At 50.0% G+C, this 25,261-nt stretch overlaps 1 protein-coding gene across 1 annotated transcript in view; it reads left to right on the forward strand.

Annotated features, from left to right (window-relative positions):
- The first annotated feature begins 3,447 nt into the window (after nucleotides 1–3,447).
- Nucleotides 3,448–25,261, forward strand: part of POU2F3 (POU class 2 homeobox 3) — a 52,147-nt gene continuing 30,333 nt past the window's right edge. The window contains 5 exon segments of the mRNA XM_054291489.1: nucleotides 3,448–3,518; nucleotides 3,520–3,731; nucleotides 8,314–8,367; nucleotides 8,951–9,019; nucleotides 24,884–24,918. Of these exon segments, the coding sequence (XP_054147464.1) occupies nucleotides 3,448–3,518; nucleotides 3,520–3,731; nucleotides 8,314–8,367; nucleotides 8,951–9,019; nucleotides 24,884–24,918 (441 nt within the window).

Genomic DNA, 25,261 nt, shown 5'->3' on the forward strand with positions numbered 1-25,261 from the left:
TGGAGGGAGAAACGAAATGCGGAGCTCTGCTTCCCTCTAGTGTGGGGAATGCAGGGATGGCACCAGCGCTTCCAGCGTTTCTCCGCTTCACCCACCAACATTTCACCCTTTTCCAGGGCAGGGGGAGCAGGGGATTGTTCCCTGCTCTCTGTGGGGTTTTATTTCCCGGGAATTGGGGTTAAACCCAGCTCTGGGGCCGGCTGTGAGCAGGGCGGGGATGGATCCCAGGCGCTGCTGTCCCTTCCCGCGTGTCGGGGATGTCGGGACGGACACGGGCTCGCTCTGGGAGCATCGGGACCCATCTCCAGGAGCCTCCTTGGGTTTTAGTTTGGAATTCCGGGGCTCTGGAGCGGCCGTAGCCGGTGCAGTTCCCCGGCCTCCAGCAGTGGGTGCTGGCGGAGCGCGGCTGCGCTCCGGGATGTCGGGATGTCGGGACAGGGATGCTCGTGGTCCCTGCAGGATCGCGGGATGTCCCCAGCCCTCCCCAAAATAATAATTAAAAAAATAAATAAATAAAATTGGGGATTTTTGTAGCGTCTCGCTGCAGTTTGTGCTTCCAAGGCCCTATCCCATAAATCGGGTGCTGCCTGCAGAGCTCATCTCCCTCCAGAGACGCCTGGAGCAGCAGGAGAGGAAGAGCCCGGAGCCTGCAGTGAGGAGGGGAGTGGATAGATCATTGATGACCACACGGAAAAGAAAGGGCAGAGGGTTTGGTGGTGTCTGGGAGTGATTTTAGCAGTGATCAGAGTAAAACCAATCCTGCCTTGCCTGATAATCTCCACAGCAGAAAGGAGTGTTGATGCTGTGATCCATCCCCTGATTTTCATAAGGCTGGTGTGTTCTCTCAAAGCTCAGGGCACTCAAGGGGATGGGCTTGGGGAGAAAACCACCTAAATATTCAATTATTTCCCGCTGAGCACAAAATAACAGCCAGAAAAAGCAATTCCCAGCCGTGTCTGGGGCCAGGAGAGGGCACCGGTGCCCTGCCCGTGGCCGGGACAGCATCTCTGCCCAGAGGATGCCCGGGATTCCTGCCCGGCTGGAGATGCCACCGGCAGAACCCTCCCGGTGGGCTCAGGAGAGCGGGAAAAGCGCCAGGAAGAGCAGGGAGAGGTGAGAAACTCCTGCTTGGTGAACAAAAGCCGCTGTGATGTGGGGGAAGCAGAGCTCCAGTGGTCTCCAGCCTCTCAAGCTGGCCAGGAGCCACCAGCAAATAAATTCCTGTTTGACGCAGTGAAGACACCCGATGGCGTCAGGCTTTCGGGATGGGGAAAACCCAGAGAAAAACGCACGAAAAGAAGGCGGCAGCTGCCCAGGAACGCCGCAGGGCTCGGTGGCTGCAGCGGTGGCATCAGTCCAGCAGCTGCCCGTGCCAAGCCGGTGCCACCTCGCTGCTTCCTGGAGGCTGAAATCCCATCCCTGCCCTGGAAAGAATTGCCAGGGCGAGCCGGGAACCCCCGGTTTTCCTCCAGATTTCCCTCGTTAGGGTTTCATCGAGCTCCCCGCCCTGTCCCGGGGATGTCCTCGCTGCCCATGCCGCGGGGCCGGGCTGCAGGTGAGGCTGGAGATCCTGCCCGCCCACCCATCCCCTGGGAGAAACCTGAATTTCCAGGGAGGGAGGGAGAGCGGCGTGTGGGAAAGCCGAGAGCCCTGGAACGCGAATTACCCAGCCAGGGAGAGATGAATGTGCGATAGCTCGTACCTGGCAGCTACTAATTGAGGGTTAACGCTTTCGGCAGCTCGGCGCTGTCACACCGCTGTCCCCAGGGCTGCCCGGGTCACCAGGGTGGCGCATGGCAGGGACAGGGAGCAGCTCGGTCCCTGTCACAGCCCAGGCTCTGGCCTCTGGCTCTTTCTGCAGAAGAAGCCATCGGAGGGGGATTTTTAGGGGATTTTTTCTCGCCTGGTTTCCCTGGAAGTTGGTAAAAACAGCTTGGAGCAGCAGGGATGAGGAGGAAGAGGCTGGCTGCCACTTCTGTCCTCTCCTTAGGGGGGCACAGATGGAGCACATGTCAGGAGAGCAGGCTCTCCATGTGCCAGCCTTTATCTCTATTATTTATTATTTAACCCTGCTCTTTATCTCCAGCCAACACGGGTTTCTTTGATGCTTTTCACTTTCCTTTTCGTGCTGCTTCACTCAGCATCGAGGCCCAGCCCAGCCTGAGAGGACACAACACCACAGAGCGACCCCAAACCTGTGTTCCTTCACTCACACACCTTCCCGGGGGGTGATGCCCACCCAGAGGTGCTTAGGGCCAATCCAACCCAGCCTGAGAGGACACACGGCCACAGGATTACCAACCCAAGGAGCTGGGGGTGTTTAGCCTGGAGAAGAGGAGGCTCAGAGCTGACTTTATTGCTCTCTACACCTTCCTGAAGGGAGGCTGCAGACAGGTGGGGTTGGTCTCTGACAGAACCAGAGGACACAGGCTCAAGCGATGGCAGGGAAGGGACAGGTTGGATATTAGGAAAAAAAAAATCACTGAAAGAATAATAACAAAGCACTGGAATGCTCTTCCCAGGGAGGTGGTGGAAACACCATCTCTGGATGTGTTTAAAAACAGACTGGACATGGCACTTGGTGCTGTGGTCTAGGTGAGGTGTGAGGGCACAGGTTGGACTCGATGATCTTAGAGGTCTCTTCCAACCTCATCATTCTGTGATTCTGTGATTCAATTTCTGTTCCTTCACTTGCACACCTTCCCTGGGGGTGCTGCCCACTCAGAGGAGCTCGGGGCAGATCCAGCCCAGCCTGAGAGCACAGAATGACCCCAAATCTCTGTTCCTTCACTCGCACATCTTCCCTTGGGGCAATGCCCACCTGGAGGAGCTCAGGGCGGATCCAGCCCAGCCTGAGAGGACACAACGGCACAAAATTTCCCCAAATCTCTGTTCCTTCACTCACACACCTTTCCTGGGGGTGATGCCCACCCAGAGGAGCTCAGGGCTGGTCCAGCCCAGCCTGAGAGGACACAACAGCACAGAGTGACCCCAAATCTCTGTTCCTTCATTCGCCCACCTTCCCCTGGGGCAATGCCCACCCAGAGGTGCTTAGGGCTAATCCAACCCAGCCTGAGAGGACACAGCACCACAGAGTGACCCCAAAGCTCTGTTCCTTCACTCTCCCACCTTCCCTGGGGACCCAAAGGTGCTTAGGGCTAATCCAACCCAGCCTGAGAAGACACAACAGCACAGAGTGACCTCAGATCTCTGTTCCTTCACTCGCCCACCTTTCCTGGGGACAATGCCCACCCGGAGCAGCTCAGAGCCCAAAGGGGGCTCGGGCAGGGCTTTGGGGCAGGTGCTGCGGGTGCTTCCCGAGCTGTGCCGAGGGCGGAGCGCTGCTCTTTCCTTCCTGCCCTCCTTCCCACCCCACCCCGCAGCCTGGCAGCGCTGCAGGGACTCATCCATTCCCCCAGTTACTAATATGCAAATGGCAGCGTTTGCATGGGCCTGACGCCAGGCTGCTGGGTGTCAGGGCACCCGAGGGAGCCGGAGGTGGGGCGAGGCGTGGCAGCGCCGCATGCTCACCTGGCCCTGCATGGCAACAGGCAATGGAGCTCTAGGTGCCTTGGGCTGCGGACCCACGGCCGCTTCCAGAGGCAGCGGGTGGCAGAGGAGGGAGGGCAAACTGGCAGCCCCTGGCAACCTGGGGCTGACGGCAGCAGGCTGGGCACACCGCGGATTTCCCCCCGCCGGCAGGATGGTGAACCTGGAGTCCGTGCACGCAGGTAAAGGGCACGGAGCGCAGCGCGGGGCAGCGGGGCCGTGGGCTCGGGCAGGAAATGGGGTTTGATCCCACCGCCGTGACCTTTCCTCGCTCTTTTCCCTCCTCTGTTCTCCCGCTGGTGAGGTGCCCACATTCCTGCCGGGGGATGGATGGAGGGATGCTGCCCGGATCCGTTTAGGGGGCTGCCAAGCCATGCCCACAACGTGGGAGCAGCGCTGGCGCAGAGTGCTGGAAAATGAGACTTTTCGGGTGCCTGGAAAATGAGAATTTAGTGCCTGACCCGTGCGTCCTGTCATTGGGAGGAGGGAGAAGGGATAAACCGGCGGAGGGATGCGGCAAAGCTGGAGGGAGGTGTGCGGGAGAGAGAGATGGGACACGCGCTGAAAGGAGAAAAGTTCGTGACAAAGGAGGGAGAAATGAATGAGGAGGGCGCTGAGGGAGGCTGGGTCGGGTCAGGAATGAATGAGCAGCGAGGCTCGGGAGCTGCTTCCAGAGGGATGGGTGAGCTCCTCACACCCCCCCTGAGCCGCCCCTGCCCTGCAGCGAGCTGGGAGCCGGAGCGACCCCTGCCCGACCCCCGGGGCTGTGCCGGGCCCGGCTCACCCTGCCCGAGCTCCGTCCCCGCGCACAGAGCTGGGGGCGATGCTGGAGCTGAGCAGCCAGACCCCGAGAGAGCTCCTGTAGCCCAGTGATAATTTGGGGTACAGGAGCCACGTTGGTGACTTTTGTCCTGGGCTTTGTGCAGCACAAAACTCTGCAGGAAGGGAGGATGCGTCCATCCCTGGGTACCCCTGTGGGAGTGCTGCTCTTGGGGGGATACCTGGGGGTTTGCAGCCCCTCCACGAGCCCTGCCTGCCCCTGGGCTCACAGACAGGCCTGCAGGGCAGCCGCAGCACTGCCACCACCCCAGCCAGGCTCAAAGGTGGCCAAAGCCTTTGCTCCACAGCCCCAACCTCTGCAGGGCTCTGGGGTGGCTCTGGGGGCAGCCTGAGTGGGCTGGGGAGCCCTGGACACCAGGAGAGGCTGCCAAGGAGGGAATTGGCTCAGGGTGTGAGCCTGGCTGGTTGGAGAACTGCTCTGGGTGTGCTGGGGTTGGTGTCTCTGGGGGACATATGCCCCACAGGCTCCAACCCACCCACCCAGCCATCCACCCAGCCATCAAATTCAGATGGACAACCCCTCATCTCTTCCCTTTTAATTGGAATTTTAACTGTTTCCAGACTTGTTGGGGGAAGTAAAAAAAAGGTAAAAAATGACCCATACAGCCACCCATCCACTCATCCACCTATCCAGCCATTGAATTCAGCTTTTCCCTTTTAATGGGAATTTTAACTGTTTCCAGACTAGCTGGGGAGGGCAAAAAGAAAAGGTAAAAAATGACCCATCCATCCATCCATCCATCTATCCATCCATCCATCCATCCATCCATCCATCCATCCATCCATCCCCCCATCTATCCATCCAATTCAGATGGACACCCCCTCAGCTTTTCCCTTTCCGTGGGAATTTTAACTGTTTCCAGACTCGTTGAGGAGGGCAAAAAGGAAAGGTAAAAAATGACCCATCCAGCCCTCCAGGTGACTCTTTCCTCACGGGGACATTCCCCAGCTGGATCCTGTGCCTTCTCTCAGGGCAGGGTTTGGAGCTGGGGCTGTGCCCCCACTGCCCCTGATCATCCCCCTGTGCTGACAGAAAAGCTGGAGCTTTCAGGACTCCTTTGGAGCCCGGCACAACGGGAGGGGATTTTTCCACCCCTCCACAGAAGCCGTTCAGTTTTGGGGTCCCTGAGCAACTTTGAGGCCCCTCTGTAACAGAGCTGAGCTCAGCTCTAACCCCAGTTTTTATCTTGGAGGTTTTCTCCAACTTTAATGACTTTAGGAGAAGACTTGAGGGGCTTTGCGGCCTCTCTGTAACCTTTGTGCAGGGCTGAGCTCAGCTCTAACCCCAGTTTTTATCTTGGAGGCTTTTTCTCCAACTTTAATGATTTTCAGAGAAGACTCAGCCCACAGGGGGACTCCCATGCCCCTCACACCCTCCTCTCTGCTGAGACATCTCCCTGCTGGTGCCACCACCCCTTCCCGGGGCATTTTGGATATTTCAGCTCCCTGGATATTTGGAAATTTTGGATATTTCATTTGGAAAATTTGGATATTTCAGCTCCCTGGATATTTAAAAATTTTGGATATTCCAGCTCCCTGAGGGGCTCAGACACCTCAAACCCCGGGGTGATGCTCCCAGGGTGATCTCCCCCTGCTCCAGGAGCAGATTCCCCTTGTGCAGCCATCGGGCCGGCTCAGGCAGCAGCTTGGGAAAGGCTTGGTTTGCTGACAGCGTTTGTTTCAGCACAAACAGAGATGCAGATATGTCCTGGAGAAGTGTCTGCTCGGGCAGAGCTCCTTTGGTCTGGCTCAACCACCCCGCCTGCCCCTGCCCCTGCTCTGCTTGCAGCACATTTTTAATATGGCCCAGGCCACACTGGCGGCTCCTAATAGGGCTGTGGTTTGCAGTTAGGCTGTCCTAAGCTGGGTTATTTTTCCCAGAGAGGTTTTATTTATTTATTTATTTTTTATTTATTTATTTATTATTTATTTATTTTTTTTAAATTTAATTTTTTTTTTTCTCCAAGCCTGATTATCCTGTGTGTATTGCTAAGCTGTGTGGAAGGAGCTGCCCTGTCTGAAGGTGGTTTTGAGGATGGAGCAGGGGTCAAAGATGGGTTTGCATCGCTCTGGTTGCAGTGGAAAGAGTTTGGGTGCAATTGGATTAGAAAATAATTGCTCTGTGTGTCTGCTCCTTGTTCCCAAGGATCCCTTGGAGGGTGCTGGGGCTGCCCTGTCACCCACAGGGACACAAAATCTGTATTAATTACAAAAATCCCAAATACAGATCCAGAATACAAAATCTGTCCTAAACCTCAAACCTCTCAGATCAGCAGTTTTCCTTTTCTTTCTACTTATTTTTCCCTTCTTATTTTCCTGTTCCTGACAAAATATTCAAAGTGTAATAACTTGTGCACATTTATAGGGGGTTTTCAAATCTCACTGAAAATAAAATTCAAGGTATTCAAACTGTAATAACTTATGCACATTTATAGGGGGGATTTGAATCTCACTGAGAATAAAATTCAATATATACAAACTGTAATAATTTGTGGACATTCATAGGGGGGATTTGAATTTCTCTGAAAATAAAATTCAAGGTATTCAAACTGTAATAATTTGTGCACATTTACAGGGGGTTTTTTTTGAATCTCACTGAAAATCAAATTCCTGTGCATGGGAATCCCAGGGCATCTCTTATCTCCCAGCTGCAGGAGGAGGGGATTTACCTGGTGGATAACGTGTGATATGCAATCAAGGTGCAGCAGCAATTCCTCCTTCCCTCCCCACCCATCCCAGTTTTTAATGGCAGAGGCGTGTGGGGGTCACTCCTGCAGGGGGGACAGAGATTTTCATGCTCTGCTTTCCTGTCTGTCCTTCCTCAGCTCTGTCTCAACTTCTCCAGCTCTCTTTGGGAATTAAATATTTGCTTTCCCTAATTTTATTTTTTTTAACAAGCTTTCTCACCAGAGGAAGCACCCAAATTTCTGCAGGCTTTTAGGTTTTTTTTTTCTTCCTCTATTTTATGAGAACTTGCCTTTTTTTTTTTTTTTTTAATACTTTTTGGCAGCCAGCAAAACTTTGTGCTTTGTAGATTGCCTAAGCTGGGGTCCCTTGGCAGTGGTACAAGACAAGAAGATGTTTATAGCTGATGGTAATTACTCTTCCTGCAGTAGAAATGCTTAGAAGCCCCACTAAACGTTCATGTCTTAATTGCAGAGGGTTTATTTGAAGGGGGGAAAAAAGAAAAAATCCCACAACTCTTTTCTCCCCCCTCAATCCTTAATATAATTTAAGGAAAGGAAGTTTCTGAAGTATGTGAAAGTTTCTGGTATAAAATCCTGATTTTTTTTTTTTCTACCTTTATTCATTTGCTGGAGAAAGTTACAGACTTTCAACTTGATCAAAGCTATGAAACCTTGGCCAGAAAAGCAGATTATCTGCTGTTTGCACACGGGGGCAGCTTTGAATATGGGAGAAGAAAACCTGCACACACCACACACACACAAAGCCCTGCCTGTTTTGGTGGGAGCTAAAGAGGGAAATGGGGATAAAAATCCAACGGGGCTGCTCTCATCTGTTTGGGAATAACAAAAGGTGGATCTGGGGAAGAGGAAAAGGGTTTGCATGGTGCTTTTAGGTGGCTTCCACCTGCCTTCCCTAGCCCAGAAAACCACAGCAAACACTGGCCCAGCTTCCCCGCTGTTGTTATTCCCCCATGCAAATGGGGAGAGTCTGTGGCCGGGATTGGCTGCAGGAAGCACATGCAAATCACTCAAATAATAAAAAATTATCTCCTTTTTTACCTTTTTTTTTTTTTTTTTTTTTTTTTTTGCAACGAATCTGGAAACAGTTAAAATTCCAGTGGAAAGGGAAAAGCTGAGGGGTGTCCATCTGGATTTGAATAGAGATCCCCTCTTCTCCCACCTCTGTGTCCTTGGCCTCTGTTAATGTGGAGTTGACCATTCCCACCTTTTCTTGCAGCTGTCCCCGAAGGAGAAAGTGGCCCTGGGTGTGGTGGCAGCCATCACTTCAAGGGTAAATGACAAATTTCTTGGCCTGGGTGAGGATGGGAGGGAATGCAGGGGACAGCACTTTGGGGCAAGGCAGATCTTGGGTGGCTTTTGAGGGTTGTGGACACCTGTAAGTGACAAAAAGAGGAGAAATAAAGTGCAGATAGAGGCAGAGGGAAAACCAAGTTGGATTTGAGCCATCTTGAAGGATTTGGGAGAGAGCTGGAGGGATCCCCATCTCTGCAGGTGTGGGAGGTGCTGTCCCAGCCAGAGCACCACAGCAGGTTTGGGAAGCTCCCAGTGCTGAATCCACCCCTCTATCCCGTGGGTGAGGAGGGATGAGAAGGGTGAAAACCCCAAAAAACCCCCCCAGCAAAGTGGGGAGGGGGCACAGGAGTGAGGGGGGCTGCGAAGAGCAACAGGAGGGAAAGTGCATCCTCAGAGCTGATGAATATTCCAGCGCCTGGATGTTGAGGAATCAGAAATTTGAAAGTCTGATGGTTTATTATAATTACACACATTCATTTGTGCTGTTTAGTGGAAGCCACATGTGCCTGTTGCCTGGGACTGTGACCTGTTATTAAAATCAGTTGTGCCTCCTTTTGCAGAGATCAAGATGAGCGGGGATGCTGCAGATTCCACAGACACCCGGCACGAGCCTGACCAGGTGGAGCCAGGTAAGGAGGGTCTGGGGTGGCAGGGGCAGGAGAACAAGGAGAAACAAAAGAAAAAATGACAAAAAAGGGGGAATGTGGGTGCTGGAAGTTTCTCCCCCGTGCTTTTTCTGGGCTCCTGTTGCTGCTCTTGCAGCCTGGCAGTTGATCAGGAATGTGCTCAGGGCTAGGATTGCGTTGGTATCTTGATCAGCCATGCAAGATCCCTCCTGTGTGACAGCAGCGAATCCCAGAGTGCCGCCCCCGTGTCCCCAGCGATCTGACGTGGAAATTTGCCCAGAGAATACCTCTCCAATGTTCTCTGTGGGTTTGAGGTGGAAATTTGTTCGCAGAGTGCCTCCCCCATGTCCTCTGTAGGTTTGAGGTTGAAATTTGCTCACAGAGTGCCTGCCCCGTGTCCCCAGTGGGTCTGAAATGGAAATTTGCTCAGAGAATACCTCTCCAATGTTCTCTATGGGTCTGAGGTGGAAATTCACTCACAGGGTGCCTCCCCAATGTCCCCAGTGGGTCCGAAATGGAAATCTGCTCAGAGAATACCTCTCCAATGTTCTCTGTGGGTTTCAGGTGGAAATTCACTCACAGAGTGCCTCCCCCATGTCCTCTGTGGGTCTGACATAGAAATTTGCTCACGGAGTGCCTCCTCAGTGTCCCCAGCTCACAGAGTGCCTGCCAAATGTCCCCAGCAGGTTTGAGTTTGAAATTTGCTCACAGGGTGCCTCTGCAATGTCCCCAGTGGGTTTCAGATGGAAATTCACTCACAGAGTGCCTGCCCCAATGTCCCCAGGTCACAGGGTTCCTCCCCAATGTCCTCAGTGGGTCTGACATGGAAATATGTTCACAGAGTGCCTCCCCCATGTCCTCTGGAGGTTTGAGGTTGAAATTTGCTCACAGAGCGCCTGCCCCATGTCCCCAGCAGGTCTGACATGGAAATATGCTCACAGAATGCCTCCCCCATGTCCTCAAATTTGCTCACAGAGTGCCTCCCCAATGTCCTCAGCGGGTCTGACATGGAAATTCGCTTAGAGAGTGCCTCCCCAATGTCCTGTGTGGGTTTGAGGTGGAAATCCACTCGGAGAGTGCCTGCCCAATGTCCTCAGCAGGTCTGACAGGGAAATTCACTCACAGGGTGCTTCCTCAATGTTCTCCAGCTCACAGGCTGCCTCTCCAATGTTCTCAGTGGGTTTGAGGTGGAAATTCACTCACAGAGTGCTTCCCCAACGTCCTCAGTGGGTCTGACATAGGAATTCACTCACAGGGTGCCTCTCCAATGTCCCCAGGTCACAGAGTGCCTCCCCAGTGTCCTCAAATTCACTCACAGAGTGCCTCCCCAATGTTCTCAGTGGGTTTGAGGTGGAAACTCATTCACAGAGTGCCTCACCAATGTTCCCATCAGGTTTGAGTTTGAAATTTGCTCACAGAGTACCTCTCCAATGTCCTCTGTGGGTTTCGGGTGGAAATTCATTCACAGAGTGCCTCACCAATGTCCCCATCAGGTTTGAGTTTGAAATTTGCTCGCAGGGTGCCTCCCCAATCTCCTCAGTGGGTCTGACGTAGAAATTCACTCACAGGGTGCCTCCCCAATATTCTCAGTGGGTTTGAGGTGGAAATTCACTCACAGAGTGTTTCCCCAATGTCCTCTGTGCGTCTGACGTGGCAATTTCTTCACAGAGTGCCTCCCCAATGTCCCCAGCAGGTCTGACATGGAAATATGCTCAGAGAATGTCTCCCCAATGACCCCAGTGAGTTTGAGATTGAAATTTGCTCACGGAGTGCTTCCTCAATGTCCCCAGTGGGTCTGACATGGAATTCAGAAATTCAGCAATTCAGAAACTCAGAAATTCAGCAATTCAGAAATTTGCTGCCGCAGCAACGATGGCTTTGGAACCATCCCGGTGCACACAGCTCTGTTATCCACAGGGTTGTGCCAGGAGCTTTTCCTTAGGGAAAAACAGCCTTTTTTGGGCTCTGTGTGTGTGTGGAGAAAAATGGGAATGACTTTGGGAATAACCAAATCCAGTTTGGGAGTTCCAGCAGCAGCGGGTGCAGAGGCGTGATTGGGTTTTTCACCTCCACCTCCTCATGGAGCCCCCAAATCCCTTGGATCTGGAAATCTGAGGCTCAGGGGGATCCTTTGAAGGTGCCAGTGATGCTGTGAGCACCGATTCCTGCCAGGTTTGCCCACCACCAGGTGTAACAGGCATCCCAAAAATCAGGTTTGTGCTTTGGGGCTGCCTGGGGTGAGATTTGGATCGCTGGGATTTGAATCCCATTTACAAGGCCCTGTAATTCCCCAAAGGGCCGTGGTCACATCCCTTTGTAGGCAAATGAGCAACACCGAGAAATCATCTTAGCACCCACTAAAAAGCAGCAAATTAAGATTATTAAAAGGCTTAGAAATCAACACCTTTCGAAGGAAAATCTGGTGGAGAAAATGTAGAGGAATCAAATATTCTCTGAGTGATGAAGAGCCCTAAACTTGGGCCAAAGGGATGTGGAAGAGCAGGTGAAAACTTTGCATGGAATGAATTTCCTCTTATAAAATTTGACATAACTTAGGGAAAACAAAGAGATTTTGGGTAAGCAAGAGAAATCAACACATTTTGAAACAAAAACTGGTGGAGAAAATGTAGAGGAATCAAAAATTCTCTAAATAATGAGGACCCCTAAGCCTGGGCCAAGGGGATGTGGAAACTTTGCATGGAATGATTTTCCTCTTATAAAATTTGAGATAATTTAGGAAAAAAAAAAAAAAGAGATTTTGGGTAAGCAAGAGAAACCAACACATGTTGAAGCAAAAACTGGTGGAGAAAATGTAGAGGAATCAAAAATTCTCTGAGTGATGAAGAGCCCTAAGCCTGGGCCAATGGAGTGTGGAAGAGCAGGTGAAAACTTTGCATGGAATGATTTTCCTCTTATAAAATTTGAGATAATTTAGGAGGAAAAAAGAGATTTTGGGTAAGCAAGAGAACACAAGCAAATTTGAGATAACTTAGGGAAAAAAATGAGATTTTGGGTAAGCAAGAGAAATCAACACATTTTGAAGGAAAATCTGGTGGAGAAAATGTAGAGGAATCAAAAATTCTCTGAGTGATGAAGAGCTCTAAGCCTGGGCCAAGGGGATGTGGAAACTTTGCATGGAATGATTTTCCTCTTATAATATTTGAGATAATTTAGGAAAAAAAATGAGATTTTGGGTAAGCAAGAAAACTCCAGGTTTTAAAGGGACTAACCCCAACCCCTTGATTTAGAAATCCAAATAATTGGGTTATTTGACAAAATCTAAATCAGATCATGTTCTGTTCACATCCATGAACTCTGATTGACTTTGGCCAGTCCAGCCTCTGCTCAGGGCTCTCAAATCACCCCAAATTTGGGGTTTGGGATAAACCAGCACCAAACACATCCCAAACACCCCAAGCTCCTCCAAAAACCCCTGAGAGCTCTTACAGGGCCTTAAATCAGGAACTGAAACCCCCAGAAATATTTGGTGCTCATTGATGGGTGGCAGGATTAATCAAGATTGAGGAAAATGGGGATTTAATTTTGGTATTAAACGTAGTGGGAGTCAGAAGTGTTAAACCAGAACTGGCAGCACATTTGGTTGGATAAAATTCAGATTTTTTTTCAGTTTATGCATCCCAGACAGCTCTTAGTGAGAGCTGCAGCACCTCTTTCTAGTGGTAATTGAGAAAAGAAAGCAGAACAGCGAAGTCAATTTGTTTGAAAATAACAGAAAACATTCGCGGCAGCGTTGGTGGCTCAGAGCCTTCAAATCAAGCAGGGAAATCAGGACGAGTAAATCTCCTTCATTTGCAAAGAGCGGCACAAAGAACCTGTTTAAATCACTTTTTTTTGCTGAGGCTATCCCAGTGATTTATTACATTTTTTAATTCTATTTCTGAGGCTGTCCTGGTGATAATTTTTGGATTTTTTTTTCCCTGAGGCTGTCCGAGTGATGATTTTTTGGTTTTTGAATTTTTTTTCTTAGGTTGTCCCAGTGATTTTTTAAAATTTTTTTTGCCTTTTTTTTTTTTTTTTTCCTGAGACTATCCCAGTGATTTTTTAAAATTTTTTGATTTTTTTTTTCTGAGACTATCCCAGTGATTTTTTAATATTTTGTTATTTCTTCTGAGGCTGTCACGATGATTTTCTTGATCTATTCAGATTAATTAGGGAAATGAGACACTGCAGAGTGTCGGGATGTTCTTTATGGGGTCTCAGCCGCCACCACAGCCCCAGCTGAGTTTGTCACCCTTGGGGACACCTTGCAGGACCCTCGTGGGTGGCACCACCCATCCCTCACCTGTGCAAGATGCAGCTCAGGCATTCCCCCAACCCTTCCCACGTTGTTTTCTCAGCCCTTTCTGTTTATAAACAAAACTCCCTTTGTGCCGAGCTTCCCGGGAAGTTTTTGTGCTCTTTGCAGGCATTGTTAGAGGAATATTTACAAATAACGTTGTGTTTGGGTTCCCTGCTTCATGTGGGAAAAGGCTCAGAGTGGCTGCTGATGACTCATTAATTAAATTTCCCATTTCCTACCGAATTAAGCCAATCCACACAGCTCATAAACCCCCAAAAAGAAAAGATCTCTTACCAAATTAATATTACACCTAGAAATTAATATTACACCTAGAAATCCTCCTAGGTGTAGATATACAAAGGTTTTTCATACTAAAAATGCAGGCTGGCTCCAAGAAGTTGAAATAAAAAGAAAATAAAACTTGAAAAAAAAGAAAGAAAAAGAAAATAAAAAGATAAAAGTTTTTGTGCTCTTTGCAGGCATTGTTAGAGGAATATTTACAAATAACGTTGTGTTTGGGTTCCCTGCTTTATGTGGGAAAAGGCTCAGAGTGGCTGCTGATGACTCATTAATTAAATTTCCCATTTCCTACCGAATTAAGCCAATTCACACAGCTCATAAACCCCCAAAAAGGAAAGATATCCTACCAAATTAATTATATTACACCTAGAAATCCTCCCATGTGTACATATCCAGCCTGCATTTTTAGTTTTCATCACTAAAAATGCAGGCTGGCTCCCAGAAGTTGAAAAAAAAAGAAAATAAAACTTGAAAAAAAAAGAAAATAAAAAGAAAAAATTAAGGAATTAAATACCAAAATTCTTTTGTAAACCAAGCCCTTGATCTAAAACTGATGCCCAAAGATCTGATGGGAAGTGGCAGCAGCAGATGCATAATCTCATCCTTTAATATCCCCGCCAATTCCAGGCTTAGAAGAGGGAAAAAAAGAGAAAGGGGTAATTTGGGGCATTGTTCACATTTGAAAGTGTTTGAAATAATTGTGGGGGTTTTTCTTTTTTGACAAAATTCTTAAAATCGTTCACCTTTTTGTAGGAGGTTTGGAGAACTCAGTGCTTTTTTTTTTTTTTTTTTTTTTTTAAATTCTTTTAATCCACACCAATTCCACAGAAAATATTTCAAGGCTTTAAAAAAAGATCTTTTCCAGAAACTTGTGGCTTTTTGATCCCAAATCTACTGGTTACAGTGAAATGATGCCATTTTACAAATTATTATTTAAAAAAATATAATTTCTAAGGGTTCTCACTGCCCAGCCCTGTGAATATTAATCCTCCCTTTACTTCAGCTCTGAATTTTTTTAATCATTAGTAATTTTTTTAATCATTTAACCAGAGGATTACCCTTCTGCTTTTAGGCTCCCTTTCCCCTTTCCCTGCCTGATTCCAAGGCTTTTAAAAAAGGGCATTTTCCAGCAATTCATTAGTTTTCAATCCCATATCTACTGGTTACAATGAAATTTTGTCATTTTACAACCTATTATTTAAAAAACATCATTTCTAAGGGTTCTCACGGCCCAAATATTAATCCTCCCTTAACTTCAACTCTGAATTTTTTTAATCATATGTGCAAGGGGGAACCAGTTGCCCCAACAAGGGTTGCTTTGCCATCCCCATCACCCCAGGGATGCGGGGCAGGCTGAGCAGGGATTACCCCTCTGCTTTTAGGCTCATTTTCCCTTTTCCCTGCCTGATCCCAAACCTTGGCACTGGGGCTGTTTCAGGGCTCCTAAAAAAGGACATTTTCCAGAAATTCGTTAGTTTTTGATCCCAAATCTACCAGTTACAGTGAAATTTTGCCATTTTACAAACTATTATTTTAAAAAAATCATAATTTCTAAGGGTATATTAATATTAATCCTCCCTTAACTTCTGCTCTGAATTTTTTAAATCATACGAGGGGGGACAGGCACCAGTTGCCCCCATGAGGGTTGGTTTGCCATCCCCATCACCCCAGGGATGCGGGGCAGGCTGAGCAGGGATTACCCCTCCGGTTTTAGGCTCTTTTTCCCCTTTCCCTGCCTGATTCCAAGCCTTGGCACTGGGGCTGCTGCAGGGCTTTTAAAAAAAGCAAATATTTTGTTTTCCAGAAATTTGTGGGTTTTTGATCCCGAATCTACCGATTACAGTGAAATGTTGCCATTTTACAAACTATTATTTAAAAAAATATAATTTCTAAGGGTTCTCACTACCCAGCCCTATGAATATTAACTCTCCCTTAACTGCTCAGCTCTGAATTTTTTTTGATCATGTGTGTGAGGGGGAATGGGCACCAGTTGCCCCCATGAGGGTTGGTTTGCCATCCCCATCACCCCAGGGATGCGGGGCAGGCTGAGCAGGGATTACCCCTCTGGTTTTAAGCTCCTTTTTCCCCTTTCCCTGCCTGATCCCAAGCCTTGGCACGGGTGCTGAGCCTCCATGGGGGGTAACGAAGAGCAGCGAGTTTTCTGCTTGGCTGGGAGCTCTTTTCATCTTTTTTTTTTTTTTTTTTCCCAACTGATGAAAGCCATGCCAGCGAGCTGCTCGCTGATTTTTTTGATGGGAACTGTGGGGGCTTGGCAGTGCCTGAGTGTCGCCCCTGGTCCTGCAGCCCCAGGGCAGAGATCTCCCCCTTCTTGTGGTTTATCTAAGCGCTGATATCTGATGCAACAGAACGCTGAGGTGGGACTTGCCCCTGTCTGTCTGTTTGTTTGTGTCAGACACTTGTTCCCCGGTTATCTCCTCCATCAAAACAGGTTACACCAAGCAGAGCTACTTCCCTTTGATTTCATCTGTTGAGGCTATGGGGGGGAAGCCAAAGCTTTTACAAAAAGGGCGATAGGGAAGCGCTTCAAACACAACCACGGGGAAGGGAATAGCTGCAGGCAGCCCCAGCATCTTCCCTCCCCACCCTGTAACCCCAGGAGCTGGGCTCTGCCAGCAGGGCTGGCTGTGCTGGGCACCCCAGCTCTGGGGGGATGTGGGGTGCCCTGTGGGACATGTGTGGGGAGGGTTGGGTGGCTCCTGGGGTGTCTTGGAGAGGCTGAGTTAAAGAATAAAGCAGGGATTTGTTAAAAGGATATTCTCAATAGATCCACCTTGGGCAGCACAAGGGCCCAGCCAGGGCTGCACCCAAGATGAACCAAAATGGTCCCAAAATGAACCCAAAATGGTCACAAAATGAACCCAAGATGGTCACAAAATGAACCCAAAATGGTCCCAAAAGGAACCCAAGGTGAACCCAAAATGGTCCCAAAATGAACCCAAGATGGACCCAAATGGTCCCAAAATGAACCCAAGATGACCCAAAATGGCCCCAAAATGCACGAGCGCTCCCGGGGTCTCTCCCTTGGATCAGTTCTGCTCCATTTGCACCTTGCAGTTCATTGTCCCATTCCAGCTTTAGCCCCTGCAGTCCCACCCTGCTTGTTTTTCTCTCTCCAGCCCACGGTGTTTGTGCTCCTGGGCTGAGATTGGGATCATTTGTCCTTGGTGCCCAGCTGGAGCAGGAATTGTTTTGTCTCCCTGCTCTGTGCACAGAGCTCAGCATCCCCTGATGGGAACCCAGACCCACACACTAAAGCAGCACAGAACCTGAAAAACAGAAAAGCCAAACCTGAGGCACCATCTGGGATGGGGGGATTGGCTGTGCCAAGGGAAATTTAGGTTGGATATCAGGAAAAAGTTTTTTACAGAAAGGGTGATAACGTTCTGGAATGTTCTACCCAGGGAGGTGGTGGAGTCCCCATCCCTGATGTGTTTAACAAAGCCTGGATGTGGCACTGGGTGCCAGGGTTTGGGTGAGGTGTTGGGGCTGGGCTGGACTCGATGATCTTGAAGGTCTCTTCCAACCTGGTGATTCTGTGAATTCTGCGAGTTCTGTAAATTCTGCGATTCTGTGAATTTTGTGAATTCTGTGGCTGAGCCTGGGAGCTGGAGGGGAAGGACACGGCTCCTTCCAAATGATGGCTCCTTCCAGAGGGTGGATCCTCCCAGAGGATGGATCCTCCCAGAGGATGGATCCTTCCAAAGGAGGGATCCTTCCAGAGGATGGATCCTTCCAAAGGATGGATCCTCCCAAAGGAATGATCCTTCCAAGCATGGCTCCTTCCAAGGATGGATCCTTCCAAAGAATGGATCCTCCCAAAGGAATGATCCTTCCAAGCATGGCTCCTTCCAAGGATGGATCCTTCCAGAGGATGGATCATGCTGGGATGGGTTTGGAGGTCCCAGCCTCTGTGCCAGCCCCCAGCTCAGGTGAGAGGACCAGCACAGGTGAGGGATGGCACGTTGGGCTGCTCAGCCCGTGCTCTCTCCCACCTTGGCCGCTTTTTTTTCATTTTTTATTTTTTTCCTGGGAGCTTTCATTCCTCCTGCCGTTTGCAGTTCCCTCCTCATCCCGGGCTGGAAGCAGCTTGCCAGGCCAAAGTCTTTTGAGGAAACTTGGCCTCTCCCAGCCCCACGCTGAGCTCAGCGCTGGGCTACGCCTTTGCTCCCCAAGGCTGGCTCTCCCTCTCTCTCCCTCGTGAAACTTTCCTCAAAGCCTCCAGGATTCCTGTGCTCTCTTCCCCCTGCAGCCATGCACAGCCCCGGGACAAGTCCCTGGCAAATGAAAGCTGCAGCAGTTGGGCTGGAAACAGCTGGTTGCCATGGCAATTGGGGCTGCTCGGGATTTGCATAGGGCTGATGATTTTCATAGCACAGCCACATTTAAGGCGAGCAGGAGAAATTTCCATATTCCCAGCTCCGAGTCAGTTGGGGCGTGGGGGAGGCCAGGAGGGGGATATTTGAAATTCAAATGAAGGTGATTAGGGTTTGAGGTTGGGTTATTTTATTTCTTTTTTTTTTTTTTTTTTTTTTTTTTTTCTTAAACATCCCATTATGGAAGAGGATAAAAAAGGATGGGGAGGGGAAAGGGGAACAAAAGGCTGGTTTGACTTGAATTAGAGGGGCAAAGGAAGAGCTGGTCTGATCTGCCTCTTGCCTCTGGTCTAGCAGAAGAGATTTGCCCTCTCCCAGCACCTGCAGGTGAAATGTTTTCCGTGGGAACAACTGCTGCCCTCGGGTTTCCTCCTGGAAGGTGCCCAAGTCTCCCACACTGGCTGTGCTGCTCTCCCCTCGCCTGCCCCACACGAAGGGGCTGCACAGGGGCTGCTCTGGGGCACTGCTGACAAAGGGAAGGCATTTCTATAACCCAGGGCTTCGCAGCCAAATGAAGCACTCGGGTGTTCAGTGAAAGCTTCCCCTGGAGTCTGGAGCTGTCTGAGTCAGCACAAGATTCACTTTTGCTCCCCAGCCCTGGCTTTCCCATGGAGATGCTCTGGTGGTTTGGAGGTTTTTGTGTTTTTGGAGCAAATTAAAACTGCAGCCCTAGCTGGCTGCCTCAGAAACTCCCCATCCTGCTCACACTTTAAAAAACACTTTAAAAAAGTGCCTTGGAAGCATCAAGCATCCCAGCAGGGCACGTGGGAACCCAGGGAATTGCCTGGTGCCCGCTCAGCTGCAGCTCCTGCTCCCTCCAATGCTGCTGGGAGCAGCTGGAGGCAATCAGGGTGGCCAATCCATGGGGGTGATTTAAGGGAGGTCCCAGAGCTCAGGGCTGCCTGCTGGCTCTGGGGAGATAGCTGGTGTGGCTGCTGGGAGCAGCAGCGTGAAGGCACTGCCTTGGTTTTTGCCTGAATTTCCAAAATCAGTGGGAATCCTGAGGAGTGTTTTGTGCTGAATGTCTTGGTTTGCTCATTCCTTCAGTGCAGGTGAGCATTTGGCTTCATTTACAGTACTGGTTACAGTTACAGTAATTACCACTCTTCTCTCTACCAGCACTTGGGCAATCTCTGAACTTCAGACCTTGCTTGAGGTGAGAGATTGGGACCAGTGAATTTATCAGAAATACCCCTTGAAATGCCCCCTGCACTGGGGAAATCACTGGTGTGGCTGGTGGAAGCAGTAGCATGAAGGCACTGCCTTGGGTTTAGCCTGAATTTCCAAAATCAGTGGGAATCCTGAGGAGTGTTTCATGCTGAATATCTTGTTTTGCTCACTCCTTCAGTGCAGGTGAGCATTTGGCATTTGGTTTCATTTACAGCTTGTGGGACAAGCACTGGTTATGGTTACAGTAATTACCACTCTCCTCTCTACCAGCACTTGGGCAATCTCTGAACTTCACACCTTGTTTGAGGTGAGAGATTGGAATGAGTGAATTTATCAGAAATGCCCCTTGAAATGCCCCCTGCACCCAGCCTGCTCTGCCAATCTCTCGTGGCATCCTTCCTCAGACAGGGTGCTAAAATCTCCAGGATAGGTGAGATTAATCTGAATTTTAGATATTGGATGCTCTGAGGCTGCAGCCTGAGCTGCTCACCCCAGGCAGGAGCAGGGACCTGCAGAGGGTGATTCAGCCCTGTGCCATCTGTCTCAGGGCCAGAATTGCCCTCTGGAAGCTGCTGCTGCCTCTGCAGGGCTGCAAGGGGAGCCTGCAGCAGTTGGCACCTGAGAGTTTCAGAATCTCAGCCCAGGCAGCTGAAACCCCTGCCTGGTGTCTGCCTGGCCCTGCTTCCCCAGCTGTTCCCATATTCCTCCTAAATATCCCTGCAGGAATTCCCCAACACCTGCTGCAGGCTGGGATCACCTCCTCATCCCCCTATTCCTGCAGGGATCCCCTCCTCATCCCTCCAGGGATCACCTCCTCATCCTCATCCCCCTGTCCCTGCAGGGATCCCCTCCTCATCCCTCTGTCCTTCCAAGGATCACCTCCTCATCCCATATCCCTCCAGAGATCCCCTCCTCATCCTCTGAACCTCCAGGGATCAATCCCCTCCTCATCCTCCTGTCCTTCCAGAAATCACCTCCTCATCCCCCTGTCCCTGCAGGGACCCTCTCCTCATCCCTGCAGGGATCACCTCCTCATCCTCTGAACCTCCAGGGGTCAATCCCCTCCTCACCCCCTGTCCCTGCAGAGCACAGGATGAGCCCTGCTGCTGTCACTCCCTGCAGGTGACCCATGTGAAGATGAAGGCCACCCTGATTTTCCTTTTCCCCCACGAGGTTGTTTTCCTCCTGCAGGGCCGGCCTGGCTCTTCAGCTCCCCGTGGATCCATCCCCGTGCCTGCCTTTTCCAGGGAATGGCAGCGGGGTGGGGGGGAACTGCCCATCCCCAGAGAAACCTCCCCAGGCAAACTCGCAGCAGATCTGATGCCAGGGCTATGCAAAACAGCTGCCAGGTGAACCAAGGAGAGCTGCACAACCCTGGGCTGCTGGCTTGGGGAGCCAGCTGAGCTTATCTCTGCTTTTCCAGGCACCCAGAGCAGCAGGGTGAAGTCTTGGGGATGGGAATTGCTGCCTTTCCCCATTGAAATCCCAGGGATGTGATGGTGTTCACGGGGGTTCTTGGGTGAGGGAAGAGATGAGGATCTGACTCCATGTTTCACAAGGCTTGATTTATTATTTTATGATATATATTACATTAAAACTACACTAAAAGAATAGAAGGGAAGGTTTCATCAGAAGGCTAGCTAAGAATAAAAAAGGAAGGAATAATAACAAAGGTTTGTGTCTCAGCTCTCTGTCCGAGCCAGCTGACTGTGATTGGCCATTAATTAGAAACAACCACATGAGAGCAATCCCAGATGCACCTGTTGCATTCCACAGCAGCAGATAACCATTGGTTACATTTTGTTCCTGAGGCCTCCCAGCTTCTCAGGAGGAAAAATCCTAAGGAAATGATTTTTCAGAAAAGATGTCTGTGACACAGGGATTCATTTCCTGGCCTTGTGGAACTTCAGCAGGGGGAGGACTGATCTAGCAGATTCTAGAGGTTCTGGATGCCATTGTGTTTGGCTGGTGCAGCAAAAAAATAAAAAATCAAGTTGTTGGCTGGGCTGAAGCTCCATGAAAATGAGTGGAGTTCTGGCAGTTTGCAGCAGCAGAGAGAATCTGCTGCCACTTACACTTTTCTTTCTTTTTATCTCCTGGAGCTAGAAAAGATTACATCTTAAGTGCAGATTGTTTGAACAGCTTGTTCCTTTAAGGAGAGGAATGAGTGCTGCAGTGTGAGTCCTGATGTTGACAGAAACTGGGAGGAAGCTGAGGCTATTTTTATAAAGCATTTGTAGGAAAGTTACAGCTCAACTGAAAGAGGAGAGCTGTTATCCCTATCACACCCAAACCTTGGCTCAGAACTGCGATCACTTGACTCTTACATTTACTGAAACAGAAAAAGAAAAAAATAAAGAGACCAGATTTGTTTGCAAATAAATCTGTGCCCAAGCACTGGTGATTTGTGTATCCAGCTCCCATTTACATAACCACTGGCAGCACAAATCACCCCTCCCAGATTTAAATCTCTCCCTCTTGGACATCTGAGGCTGAACTGGTTGCCCCTGGGTCCCTTTGGAGTCAGCCAGGAGGAATTGCCATCTCCAGAGGGCCATTGGTGCCAGGGAGATGGGTGGCTCAGATAGGGCAGGAATGGCCTCTGGAGCTGCCTCTTGCTCCTTCTGTCTGTCCCTGACACCCCAGAGAGTGCCAGGCTCTGGAGTATTTGCCCATCTGGCACAGAATTCCTGCTGGGGGGTTCCCAAATCCCCCCATGTTGATCTGCAGGGTCTTGGAGGATGCTGTGGGTGACTTTGTAGGGGGAAAAAAAAAAAATGTCTGAGTGTGTCATGGGGCTGTGGAGAGGGGGAAAGGCTGTGCTGGAGGGTTTGGGGCTGTGCAGGGAAATGTGACCGTGTTCACAGGGGTCTGAGGATGAGGGAAGAGGTGAGGATCTGACTCCATGTTTCAGAAGGCTGATTTATTATTTTATGACATATATTACATTAAAACTATACTAAAAGAATAGAAGAAAGGATTTCATCAGAAGGCTAGCTAAGAATAGAAAAATAAAGAATTAACAACAAAGGCTTGTGGCTCGGACAAAGAGTCTGAGCCAGCTGACAGTGATTGGCCATTAATTAGAAACAACCACATGAGACCAATCCCAGATGCACCTGTTGCATTCCACAGCAGCAGATAACCATTGTTTACATTTTGTTCCTGAGGCCTCCCAGCTTCTCAGGAGGAAAAATCCTAAGGAAAGGCTTTTTCATAAAAGATGTCTGTGACAGGGAATGGCTGTGCGGGAGGATGTGGGGCTGTGCAGGGAAAGGTTTTTCTGGAGGATGTGGGGCTGGGCAGGGAAGTTCCATTCCAGCTGCTCCTCTCAGGTTCCAAGTTTTGGGGTGAGTGCTGGTGACTCACTGGGACCAGGGATTCCCCTGCAGCTCTTTGAATCTTGCCTCATCACCGCTGAACGCGAGTGAAACTCCTGTCTCCAAGAAACCCGGAGATTACCTTTTCCTTCCTGTTCTATTTTAGCAGCTGGGAGCTTTTATTTCCTCCTTCCCTCCTGGCTTTGCTCCCCTTCAGCCGCTGCCTGCAGATGGAATCAAACACCCCCCCACATACACATACCCCGTGGGGGTTTCAAAGGTAGAAACTGCGGGCCTTGAAGATGCTCCCGCGGTCCTGCTCAGGTGTGTGGATGCTGATTGTGATCACCCATTAATGCTATCAGCATTCCCATCGCTGGATGTGCCCTCCTTGGCTTTTTGGGCTGGAATGGAGCTGGAAGGCAATGAATGAGCCCCATTCCTGAGGAGGGAGCAGCTGGAGAGAGCTGGACAGGGAGCAGAGGGGGTTGGAGAGAGGGAATTATACGGGGGGGAAAGAGATAAAGGGCTGGGATTGGGGAGGGAGACAGCAGGGTGGGAGGAAGGCAGGAAAAGCAGGGCAGAAATGCAGCCAGGCTGGGGGAGAGGGCTCAGAGGGGATGGGGTGCATGTGGTGAGGAGAGAGAGATTTCAAATTGAGGTTTGGGGTGCAGAGGGTGAGGAGATGGAGATCTCAAACTGAGGGGGAAGCTCAGATCTGTTTAGGGTATGGATGGTGAGGAGATTTCAGACTGGGGGAAGCTCAGAGCTGGTTGGGGTGCAGAGGGTGAGGAGATGGAGATTTCAAACTGAGGGGGCAGCTCACAGCTGGTTGTAGTGTGGATGGTGAGGAGACTTCAAATTGAGGGTTGGGGTGCAAGGAAAGAGGAGATGGAGGAGATTTTAGCATTGAGGAGGCACCTCAGAGCTGGTTGGGGTGTGGATGGTGAGGAGAGGGAGATTTCAAATTGAGGGGGAAGCTCAGACCTGGTTGGGGAGCAGGGGATGAGGAGATGGAGATCTCAAACTGGGGGGGAAGCTCAGATCTGTTTAGGGTGTGGATGGTGAGGAGATTTCAGATTGGGGGAAGCTCAGAGCTGCTTGGCGTGCAGAGGGTGAGCAGATGTCAAGCTGAGGGGGCAGCAGCTCGTTGTGCCGTGGCCCTGCTCCACAGCACAGTCCCACAGCTCTGTTTCCACAGCCAGTGCTTTTTAAAGGTCCCAGATTAAATCTCCAGGGCTGTTTCTAGACAGCAGAGAGCAGCCACCAAGCTCTGTTATCCCTGACTCTCCAATGTTTTGCCATCCGTGGATAATTGTACCAAGCACGCTCCCCCTCAGCATCCAGGCTGATTCACCTGGGAATGCTCCGTGCATGGAAAAATGTGTGCTGGGAAAGGAAAAAGGCCTTGTTCAGCTGAGGAAAATCCATGGCAGAGCAGGATTTGCCCTCCTGCCTGCACAGCTCTTTGCAGGAGCCCTGAACTGCTGGAAAATGTGTTGGAGCTTGATCAGATCCCAGGGCTCTGCTTTGTGGGGAAGGTTATCCTGGAGAAAACAGGAGCAGGAGGGCCTGGAGGCTTGTGCCAGCGGGATGAGAACAATTCCAGGCCCTTTATCACAAACTGGGCTGGACTGGCAGGGAAAGGCCTGGGGATTGTGCAGGGAAAGGCCTGGGGATTGTGCAGGGAAAGGCCTGGGGATTGTGAAGGGGTGTCTTGGGGTTGCCTCTGCAGCTCCAGAGCTTCGTGGAATCCCTTCCAGCATTCAACAGGATCTGTGGGGAGCACAACCTTTGCTCTGTGATGTTCTTGATGAATTTGGCAGGTGTGATGGGGAGCGGGGGGGATGTTTATCATCAAAGGGGAATGAGTGAGGGCCTGTGCGGTACCTTCAGGCTGGGACCTGTCTGATTTTTTTTTTCCCCCCTGTGCCTGCCAATCTCTTTTGGAATCAAGGAGACGCCTCTGGAGCACAACCCCACGGCACCCTGTGTTCCTCCAGGTAGCCACAATTACCCAGTTCCTGAAGGTCCTGGGTGAGCAGCCCTGGCCACCTCCCTGCTGGCCTTTCCCACACTTAGCCCTGGGCTCCCCTGCGCCTTTGTGATGTCCTCCAGCTCACCTCTGCTGGAATCTCCCTCGTGATTTCCCCCACCCTTGGCCAGCTATCTCCCAGGCAGGAACACTTTCATTATCCCTCAGCAAAAAGGCTGGCACCACCTGAATGCTGCAGAGGCCTTCATCCTTCCATTTCTGCACCCTCCTCCTCCTCTCCTTGCTCTCCCAGGGCCAATTTTTTGGTCATGTGTGTCCCAAGTTCTGGAAAGCTCCCACCAGTGCTGTCATTAACACTGAGGTGTTTTTCTCTTTGTTTCCTTGTAGGGAATGAACAGAATGGGCTGGACTTTAACAGGCAGGTAAGATGCTCCCTGGCTGTTTTTTATTTTCTATTAATTTTTATTTTTCCCCTTTCTGGAATGGCTCTTTTTTTTTTTTTTTTTATTTACTCACTGTGCTGCAAAGAGATAAAAACTGTTAGGTCAGAAAAAAACCCACAGAATTTCTTCCCAGTTCCCCTTGTGGGATACAATGACAGACTGCACCTCTGCTTTCCCTCTCCCTAATTTATAAAAGTTCAGCTAATTACAGAGTTCCTAAAAATGACCATTTGCTCGAGGGGTTTTCTGGCTTTTACAGTTTTTTAGATCATCATTTAGAAACTAAAAGCACCTCAGTGATGGTGGCAAGGATACAAATCCA

Source organism: Melozone crissalis, unplaced genomic scaffold (assembly GCF_028551555.1).
Source record: "Melozone crissalis strain CALT ecotype California unplaced genomic scaffold, PUWL_Pcris_2 ptg000092l_1, whole genome shotgun sequence".
Classification (NCBI taxonomy): Eukaryota; Metazoa; Chordata; class Aves; order Passeriformes; family Passerellidae; genus Melozone; species Melozone crissalis.